Here is a 10,295-nt window from a genome sequence, read left to right on the forward strand (position 1 = left end):
CGCCGCGCGCCGGAAGCAGCGGCGCTCGGCGGCCGGAGCGCTGGGGCCGGCGCCGCCGACATGCCGGTCATCGGGAAGAGTTTCCGCCGCCGGCGGGCCGACTCGGAGTCGGAGGAGGACGAGCAGGACTCAGAGGAGGTCCGGTGAGTCCGGCGCGGGGCTGCCGTGGGGACTGGCCGGGCTCGGGCTGTTTCCGGCATGGACGTTGCTGCCTGCCCGAGAGCCGTCGTGGCGATTGTTTCAGGGGGCGGCGGCGCTCGGTGCCGCCGGCGGACCGTGGCTTTCCGAGGGCTTTGGCTTTGGCTTTGGGTTTGGGGCGCCCCCTCCGGCTTGTGTTTGGGACTTCCCTCCTGGCTCTGCGCTCGGGGTCCCGGCCAGGCTCGGGGCATCGTAGGGGGTGCCCGGGATCGGTCCCTGGTGCAAGGCGCGCGCGTGCATGACCGGTGCCCCGTGCCCTCAAGTCAATCTGGAAACTTTGCAGCCCAAACCAGTGATGGGTCAGCTACGCTCTCGGGTACCAAACCAATGATGGGTCATGTACACGCCCACCCCCTCCCAGAGGGAAGATGTAAGTACGGGCGATTAAGGCACCTGCCTCGGTTGCAGTGGGTCCCGGTTCAATCCCCAGCACCCCGAGGTCTTGTCGTCTCCGCACCCTCCCTCAGCATCTCCCATGTGGCCCCAAAGCAAAAATTTGAAAAACAAAACCAAACCTGAAAGTTCAAATTCAGGGACCAGAGCAATAGTACAGGCGATTAGGGCGTTTGCTTTACACGCATGCGACCCTGGTTCAATCCCTGGCCTCCCATATGGTCCCCCAAACACCGCCAGGAGTAATTCCTGAGTGCAGAGCCAGGAGTAACCCCTGAGCATCGCTGGGTGTGACCCAAAAAGAAAAATAAAAAAGTTCAGATTCAGTTGTGAATTTACCTTAGAAGGGCTGGCTTCTTGGGAAGCAGGGGAGTGGGGTGCTTACCTGCTTGCTCCCCATGCAGCGTGCAGATCTGTGGGATCTGGATCTGTGGAATCGCCACCCGGAAGCGTTGGCAGGCAGATGGGCCGCTCTGGGAGTTGTTAAGGGGATTGCTTCACCCTTGAGCCGAGGCAAGGCGGGGGGAGATGTCCCTTGTTCTCTGGAAACTGCCAAGTGGCTTGGCACCATCTGACCCCAGGAGTCGGTGTCTCCAGGTAACTTTGGAGCAGCAGTTTGACTCAGCAGCCAGCGTTTTCCCCAGACACCCAGTAAACCTTGAGGCTGTCGTTTGAGCGTTCACAGGATGGGCACAGCAGCCGCTACTGAGGTGTCAGCGAGTGTGTGACCCTGATAAGTCCTCGGGGTGTGATTGGGCACCTGTGGGGTGATCAGGCTTACCAGCCAACTTTTGAATAATTTTATCCCAACATGTTATGTACAAACCACAAACAACTTTGTTGGGTTTGAGCACACCCAGCCGTGCTCAGAATTTATTTCTGACTCTGTGCTTCATTCTCTGGGGACCGTTTGTGGGCGCAAGGACAGGGGAGAGAGACATAAACAACTTTCATCTAAAACAAGCTTCCAGGGGACTGGAGTGATCGCAGAGTGGGTAGGACGTTTGCGTTGCACATGGCCGACCCGCGTTCGATTCCCAGCATTCCACATGGTCCCCCGAGTACTGCCAGGAGTAATTCCCGAGTGCATGAGCCAGGAGTAACCCCTGTGCATTGCCGGGTGTGACCAAAAAAAAAAACTAATTAAAAAAAAATAAAACAAGCTTCCAGCAGGTAGATCAGAAATAATTCAGAACATGAAGCCGGAGAGATAGAACACAGAGCAGAGAGGCTTGTCCTAAATGTGGCCAACTCTAGTTCGATCCCTGGCAATCTAAAGGGTTGATTTCCCAACTCCCCCCTTCGCCCCCCCCCGCCACCCCCTCCCCCCCTGTAGTGATCCCTGAGCACATTGCCAGGAGTGGCCCTAAAACAGGGGTCCAGGTGCCCCATAGACCTCATAGTGCCCTGTGTGTGTGTGTGGGGGGCGTTGCACCCTTGTGTGAAAAAAGAAATTGAGGTCTCTGGCGATGAGTTTGTTCTTCAGGCAGCCAAGTTGGGAGAGGTGCGCTGGATTTGTGTTGATTTTTCTTTCTGATGTCCGCAGTTCCAGGTAGCAGACCTTGGCCTCGTGGGTGTGAAGCTTGTGCTGTGCCATGGAACTACCTCCCTGGCTGGCAGGGTGCTCTCGTGTGCACAGTGGATCTGGTTCCCGGGAGGGGGCTGGGCACCGGCTCGCTCTCTGGCCTACGGTGCCAGCGGCCCCGCAGCAAAGGGAGGCAGCGGGGCCCGTGGAGTCTTCAGCAGAAGGGGCCCTTGACCTGCGTGTGCGTGGCTCACAATTATTTATTGATTTTCAGATTAAAACTGGAAGAAACCCGAGAGGTGCAGAATTTGAGGAGGAGACCCAATGGGGTGAGGTGGGTACCATGGCGGGGGTGGGGGGGGTACAAAAAGGATGTCCAGGAGGACTCAGGACATCAAGGACAGAGCCCTGCCCAGGTTGCTGTCCTCATGACTCCTCACAAGACCCTCGTGTGTGAATGTGTGTGTGTGTGTGTGTGTGTGTGTGTAGTGGGGGGTTGGGGCCACACTTGGCTCTGCCCTCGGTGATCACTCCTAGCAGTGCTCCAATGACCAAATGAGGTGTCGGGTATTGAACTCGGTCTGGCCACATGCAAGTAAAGTGCCCTTCCCGCTGTTCTATCGCTCCAGTCCCCGCAAACCCCTTTTCTCTGACATGCTGGGTACTTGGCACTGCCTGGAGAGGGAGACCCCATTTTTTGCAGGTATTTAAACAGGACAGTCCTTGAGCTGGGTGGTCTTTTTTTTTTTTTCCTTTTCTTTTTGAGTCACACCCTGAGCAGGGGTTACTCCTGGCACTGCACTCAGGAATTGCTCCTGGTGGGGCTCAGGGGACCATATGGGATGCCGGGATCGAACGCGTGTCAGCCACGTGCAAGAAAAATGCCCAACCTGCTGTACTATTGCTCCAGCCCAAGCCAGGTGGTCTTACGGTTCACTCCGTAAGAAGTACAGGAATCAGAAATTCCTGTCCAGATTGCCCAGGATGAAATGAGTAGAATGAAATGCACGCTCATGGGCTGGGCTTTATTCTGAAATGTCAGAGCAGGAAAACTGTAGGCTCCATTGATAACCACCTGGCAGGGCCGAGAGAGGGGGAGGCGGCTGGCACAGTGCAGGGGAGGGTGTTTGCCCCGCCCTGCCAGGTGTGGCCCCAGACAAGCGAAGGAAGCAGTGATTGCAGTGACAGCGTCAGACTGTCCTGCTCCGGGGTCTGAGAGAGAGAATGACGCACATCCTGGGGGAGCGTTCTGGCTCTGACGTTTCCCCCAACCTGTTTGTCTTCTGCAGAGATGAAAAGGCAGTTTTGCTTTTATTCTATGCTATTTTGTTGGCTTCTTTTGGTTTTTGTTTGGGGGGTTGGGTGTTTGCTGGGGGCACGGGTTGGGCCATACCCTGCCGGTGCTCAGGGCTGTCTCCTGGCTCTGCACTCCCAGATCATGCCTGGCGGGCTCGGGACCATCCGAGGTGCCAGGGGTTGAGTCCAGGTTAGCCCCGTGTTAGGCAAACGCCTTCCACGTGTGTTACTGTTCTGGTTTCTGTTTGAGGGTTTTTTGTTTTGTTTCCTTTGGCTTTGCTTTTGGTTTTGGCTTTTGGGCTATACACGGGGCTTATTCCTGTCTCTTCACGCAGTGATCACCCCTGGCAGAGCTTAGGGTGATCACTTTGTAGTATGTAGTACCCATACCAGACCCAGGGCGGCTGTGTGCCAGGCCTCACTCCTATACTGTTCCTTGAGCCCCTCTTCTATGCTGTTTCAATTCATTAAGACATGGATTATGTTCCCAAACGTTTTTAATGGGTGCAGCATAATGTTTCAGCTGCTAGTAGGTCTTTGCTGTTTTGTTTTGTTTTTGTTTTGTTTTGTTTCTTTGTTTTTGTTTCTGTTTCTGGGTCACAGCTGTGCTCATGGCTTACCCCTGGCTCTGCACTGGGAATTACCACCACCCCCCCTCCCTTTGTTGTTGTTGTATCACCTTGAAATATGCAGTTACAAAGTTGTTGGAATCACTCCCAGCTGTGCTGGAGGACTCTGGGTATCAAAAATCCTGATTAGCAGTGTGGAAAGCGAGTGCCCACCTCGCAGGCCCTTCTGTGTGTGTGTGTGTGTGTGTGTGTGTGTGTACACCTCTCAGGTCTTTCAGTGTGTGAGTGTGTGTGTGTGTGTGTGTGTGTGTGTGTGTGTGTGTGTGTAGAAACATCATAGCCTGAAACAGTATTGAAGTTGCTTTGTGATTTCTTTATTTTGGCTGTGGGTTCACACCCTACGGTGCTCATGGCTTCCTGCTGGTGCGCACTTGCATCCTCCTCCTCTGGCATTCCTGGTGGGGATCATCCAGGGCTCCCCCAAGATCCGGCCCAGGGGAGCAGTGTGCACAGCAGGTGTCTTCCCCGTGGCTGGGCTCCCACGGCCCGGTTCATTCTTCAGGATCTTTTCAGCTGGCCTCGGAGGGCCCAGCCTCAGCTCTGACCCTTGTAATGACACCGCGCCCTACAAACGTCCAGACTCCTCCTCCCGTGCCTGAACTGCGCCTGACTTCCTCTCTTTTTCTTCGTCCACTTTCTTGGTCTCGCTCAGTGCCGTGGCCCTGCTCGTGGGGGAGAAGGTCCAGGAAGAGACCACTCTAGTGGTGAGTTGCGGGGTCCACCTTGGGCAGTGTAGGGAGAAGTGGTGGTGAGGGGGTTGCATTTTCTTTAGGGAAACAAGGGGGAGGTGGCCAGAGAGATAGTACAGCGGGCAGGGTGTTTACTTTGCCTGTGTTCAATCTCCGGCATCCCATACGGTCCTCTGAGCACTACCAGGAGTAACCCCTGAGTGCAGAGGCAGGAGGAAGCCCTGAGCACTGCTGGGTGTGGCCCCCAAACAAGACAAAGCAAACGAAAATCTGGGAAAACAAAAATAGTGTCAGAGCAGCAGTACAGCAGGACGGGTGCTTGCCTTGCGTGTCCCACTTGGTCCCTGGAGCACCACCAGGAGTGAGTGATCCCTGAGTGCAGAGCCAGGAGGAAGCCCTGAGCACCAAATGTTGTAGCCCCAAAACAAACAATTAAAAAATATATTCTAGGGGCTGGAGTGATAGCACAGCGGTTAGGGCGTTTGCCTTGCACGCGGCCAACCCGGGTTCGATCCGCAGCATCCCATATGGTCCCCCGAGCACCGCCAGGAGTGATTTCTGAGTGCAAAAGCCAGGAGTAACCCCTGTGCATCACCGGGTGTGACCCAAAACCAAACAAAATATATATATACATATACGTATATATTCTAGGGTAGGGGCCGGAGAGACAGTACAGTGGGTGAGGCCCTTGCCTTGCATGCAGCTGGCCCTGGTTTGAGCCTCGGCACCCCATACGGTTGCCCCACAAAACAGAGCACAACTCCGCCTCTGCTGGCGGGGGTGCTTCCTGTCTGCCGTGCTCTCTCTGCAGGACGACCCCTTCCAGATGAAGACGGGCGGCATGGTGGACATGAAGAAGCTCAAGGAGAGGAGCAAAGAGAAGTGAGTGCGGGGCGCCCCTCATGCGCACAGCCCGGCGTGTGCTTGGCGCCCCCCAGGGTGGGCTCCCAGCTGGGCTCCTGCGGACTGCTCTGACTCCTCCTTTGGGTGCTACAAGGCCACGTGGTTAAAAATGGAAAGGGGTGCTGGAGCGATAGCACAGCGGGGAGGGCGTTTGCTATGACCCTGGCCTACCCAGGTTCCATCCCCGGCATCCCTTATGGTCCCCAGAGCACTGCCAGGAGTAATTCTGAGCGCGAGCAGGAGTCACCCCTGAACATCGCTGGTGTGACCCAAAAAGAAAAAAAAAAAAACAGGGACCAGAGAGAGTCCAGCAGCGCCAACCCCAGTTCCAGCAGAGCCAGGAGGAAGCCCTGAGTACCACTGAGGCGGGGGAGGAGGGATGCAAAAAGCAGTAACAAAAGACAATGGGCCAGCCAGAGCATGACGACACTGCTGAGCACAGACAGTTGTGTGGTCAGGGCCCTGAGATCGATCTGCAGTAATACACACACATACACATATACGTACACACACACACACATACACACACACACACACACATATTCCTTCCTGTTTTCCTGTTTCCCTAAATTTAAATATATGTATATTTAAATTTATATACATACACACACACACACACACACACACAAAATGTGTTTTGGGGGCCCCACCCAGTGATGCTCAGGGGTCACTCCTAGCAACCTGCATGTGGTGCAGGGGATCGAACTGGGTTGGTGGGAATCAAGGCAAGTCTGGGCATCCAGAAAGAAGAAAAGCTCTTTTTTTCTGTTTTTGCACCACTCCGGCAGTGCTCAGGGCTTCCTCCTCTGCACTCGGGGATCGTTCCTGGCCAGCTCGCCTGGCGATGGCTCCACGTGGGGTGCTGGGGACTGAACCCGAGTCGGCTGTGAGTGGCCAGGCACCCTCCCCGCTGTCCAGTCCCAGTATCTTTTTTCCCCCTGTTTCTGGTTTCAGCTCCTCCTGACCTAGCTGTGTTTTCCCACCTCTGGTCACCTCGGACTGGGGGGCTGGAAGGACCGGGCCACACCCTGAGGCGCTCAGGGTCAGCTCCTGGCTCTGTACTTGGGACTGACCCTCCCGCGGGGCTCCCGGGACCCTCAGCGGTGCCAGGGATGGTGTGGGCAGAGATTGAACCCAGATCAGCGTGCGGGCAGGTGGCCTCATCTCGTCTCGGTCCTTGGGCCCCTCGTGATATTCTCGCTATGTTGGTGAGCACGGCCCTGCGCCTGCTGAGCCGGGACTGTCCCCGTAGGATCAGTGAAGAGGAAGACCTGCACCTCGGGACGTCGTTCTCCGCGGAGACCAACCGCCGGGACGAGGACGCGGACATGTAGGTGCCAGGGGAGGGACAGCGCCACACCCGCCTACCCAGCACCGGGCTGTTGGTAGAATTAGCCAGAGAGAGGTGTCGGCCACTGCCGCTGCACCCTCAAGGCTGGAAACTTCAAACTCCTTTAAGCTCTTTCAAATGGGGGGGTTCTGGGGCCTTTCAGAGTCCTGGCAGGGTAATAGTTCCCCCCAATTTTACAGGGTTGGGCGGAGAGCTTGTCTACTTTTATTTCGCCAACAGGCATGTTGACCAAACACATACGAGCTTCCGTTAGGGCCATCTTCGGCAAACCTTCCAGAAGGCTTGGTCGGACCTAATAATCAAAGTTGGTGCTTTGCATAGAAAAACCATCAGCTTGAGGGCAAACAAAGAAACCTCCCAAGTTCCTTTTCTGTTTCCCTTTTCTTCTGGGTCTGGGACGTGTCCCGGTGACCCTGGCGCGTGTCCCCTTGCAGGATGAAGTACATCGAGACGGAGCTGAAGAGGAGGAAGGGGGTCGTGGAGCAGGAGGAGCAGAAGGTGAAGCCACGCAACGCCGAGGACTGTCTGTACGAGCTGCCGGAGAACATCCGCGTGGCCTCAGCCAAGAAGACGGAGGAGATGCTGTCCAACCAGATGCTCAGCGGCATCCCCGAGGTGGACCTGGGCATCGAGTACGTCCCGCCAGCTCTGGCGTTCGGGTCCCGCGCTCCTCCGAGGGTCCCCCGGGGTTTGGCGGAGGGCTGGGTCTGAGGCTCCGAGGAGAGCTTTGAGGGTCCCATCTGCCCCTGCAGTCCTGCTGGGGGTAGCCCTGTGGGCCCCACGGGGATAACTCTGGCACCCGACGGGGTCTCCCAAGCCCCTCCAGGAGTGATTCCTGAGCACAGAGCCAGGAGTCACCCCTGAGCATCGCCAGGTTTGACTCCCAGTGTTGTTACAGGAGAACCTAGGGCTTCCTTGCCCCTGGGTTGACCCCGCCCTTGCCAGCTGGGGGGGGTGTCCCTTGGCCATCTCCCTGGGAGGGGTCTCAGGGCCGCACCTCAAGGGACCGAGTCTGGCCACCCACGATGCGCACCTTCTCCCTCACAGCGCCAAGATCAAGAACATCATTTCCACGGAAGACGCCAAGGCGCGGCTGCTGGCCGAGCAGCAGAACAAGAAGAAGGACAGCGAGACGTCCTTCGTGCCCACCAACATGGCCGTGAACTACGTGCAGCATAACCGATGTGAGCTCCCCGCCCCATCCCTGCGCCCCGTCCCACCCCACCCCTGCACACACATACCACCTGCCTCCGCACCCTACCACCTCCCGCCCCTGCACACCCCTTCCCGCCCTCATCCCCTCTTACCCCTCTACCCTGTCCCCTCCCACCCCTGCACCCCGTCCCCTCACACCCCCCCTCTCTGTTTTGGGGTCCAGTTTATCATGAGGAGCTCAACGCCCCCATCCGGAGGAACAAGGAGGAACCCAAGGCTCGGCCCTTGAGGGTGGGCGACACGGAGCGGCCAGAGCCAGAGCGTGAGTGGATTGGGGGGGTGGGGTGGGGGGCAGACTCTGTGCATGCGCTGGGCCCCAGCCAGCCACAGGCTCCTCACCCCTGCCTGTGGGCCTGTGCGGAGGGGCGAGTTATTCAGGCATTCACCCCGGGCTGCCCCTGTGACCGTCTTTTTCTGTAGCCACCCAGACCTCTGTCATTATTTGCTTATGTTTATTTGTCCTTGGGCTGGAGCAATAGCACAGCGGGTAGGGTGGTGCGATTCCTCCACCCCTCTCAGAGACCCCGGCAAGCTACCAAGAGTATCCCGCCCGCATGGCAAAGCCTGGCAAGCTCCCCGTGTCATATTCGATATGCCAAAAACAGTAACAACAAGTCTCACAATTTGTTGTGAGACGTTACTGGTGCCTGCTCGAGCAAATCGATGAACAACGGGAGGACAGTGCTACAGTACAGTGCTATTTGTCATTGGACCTCACAAGCAGTGCTGGAGGTGGGAGGTGGCATTATGTGATCCTCAGTGTCCCCAGACACTGCCAGGCTCGGGCTGGGCTGGGGGCCAGGAGAGAGAGAGCAGCAGGTAGGCACCGGCCTTGACTGTGGCCGACCCCCATTGGATCCGTAGCACCGCATAGGCCCCCAGGAGTGATCCCTGAGCACAGAGGCTGGAGGGAACCCAGAGTGTGGGTCAGAAATTTAAAAAACGGGCTGGAGCGATAGCACAATGGGGAGGGCGTTTGCCTTGCATGCGGCTGATGCAGGTTCGATCCCCAGCATCCCATATGGTCCCCTGAGCACCGCCAGGAGTGAGTCCTGAGCACAGAGCCAGGAGTAACTCCTGAACATCGCCAGTGGTGACCCAAAAACAAAATAAATTAAAAACAGAGAGAGGATGCGCTAGTACAGCGGGGAGGGTGTTTGATTTGAATGTAGCTGACCCAGGTTCTGTCCTCAGATCCCATAGGGGTCCCGAGCACCACTGAGTGATTCCTGAGTGCAGAGCCAGGAGTAACTTGCAATGCTGGGTGCCCGAAAATGAATCAAAACACAGAGACAGAGAGACAGTACAGCAGGGAGGGTATTCACCTGGCAAGCAGTTGACCAGAATTTGATCCCCAGCACCCCGTAATGATCTTTCGAGCACTGCCAGGATTGATCCCTGAGTGCATAGCCAGGAGTCAGCCCTTAGCACCACCAGATGTGGCCCCCTCAAAAAAGCCATGAATAATAATAAATAAACCTCAGGATCTCAAGCATCCACCAGCCCCTGAGCAGAGAAGCCGCAGGGCCTTGGGGGTGGCTGGGAGGACTAAAGGCCAGGGCACGGGGCCAAACTTGGGCACAGCCAGGTCTGTGCTGTCTGCAGTGCTGACCATCCTGGGCCCCGGGCTCCCTGCACTGAGCTCAGCCTCCCCTTGGCAGCTGGCACCTACCCTCCATTATCTCCCCCACAGGGTCCCCCCCGAACCGCAAGCGGCCTGCCAACGAGAAGGCCACGGACGACTATCACTACGAGAAGTTCAAGAAGATGAACAGGCGCTACTGACCGACACTCCAGGGGCGCGGGCCGGAGGGGAGGTCAGGGCGGCCGCCGTCCCTGCCCCCATGGTGGACATTGCCCAGGGCAGGAGCCCGGGCCAGCCATCCCCAAGGCCCGGCCATTGCGGCCACCTGCTGGGCAGCTGGGCTTCTCGGTCATCGGGTCTGTAACCTTTGCAGATAAGACTGTAGTTTTCCTACGGGGCCAGAGCCTATTCTTGAGGTGTCACTAAATGATTTGTACAGAAGCAGGTCCCGCCGTCTGTCCGGCCCGCACGCGTCCTTCAGGTGGGACTGGCTTTCTCATGTCACGGCCGT

The 10,295-nt window shown here is 57.1% G+C and overlaps 1 protein-coding gene across 1 annotated transcript; it reads left to right on the forward strand.

Annotated features, from left to right (window-relative positions):
* Positions 1–39: 39 nt before the first annotated feature.
* Positions 40–10,114, forward strand: CUNH9orf78 (chromosome unknown C9orf78 homolog). The gene is made up of 9 exons (XM_056108892.1): positions 40–143; positions 2,391–2,450; positions 4,694–4,745; positions 5,542–5,612; positions 6,886–6,963; positions 7,419–7,616; positions 8,032–8,168; positions 8,363–8,461; positions 9,893–10,114. The coding sequence occupies exons 1-9, from the start codon at positions 61–63 to the stop codon at positions 9,982–9,984; spliced, it is 870 nt and encodes a 289-aa protein (XP_055964867.1). The 5' UTR covers positions 40–60; the 3' UTR covers positions 9,985–10,114.
* The last annotated feature ends 181 nt before the right edge of the window (positions 10,115–10,295 follow it).

This window comes from Sorex fumeus, unplaced genomic scaffold (assembly GCF_029834395.1).
Source record: "Sorex fumeus unplaced genomic scaffold, SorFum_2.1 ptg000233l, whole genome shotgun sequence".
Lineage (NCBI taxonomy): Eukaryota > Metazoa > Chordata > Mammalia > Eulipotyphla > Soricidae > Sorex > Sorex fumeus.

Bases quoted from the DNA above. Each gene is read 5' to 3' on its own strand.
- CUNH9orf78 (XM_056108892.1), top strand. From the start codon at position 61: ATGCCGGTCATCGGGAAGAGTTTCCGCCGCCGGCGGGCCGACTCGGAG. The intron at 144-2,390 runs GTGAGTCCGGCG...ATTGATTTTCAG, and splicing joins CAGGACTCAGAGGAGGTCCG to ATTAAAACTGGAAGAAACCC. The intron at 7,617-8,031 runs GTACGTCCCGCC...TCTCCCTCACAG, and splicing joins GAGGTGGACCTGGGCATCGA to CGCCAAGATCAAGAACATCA.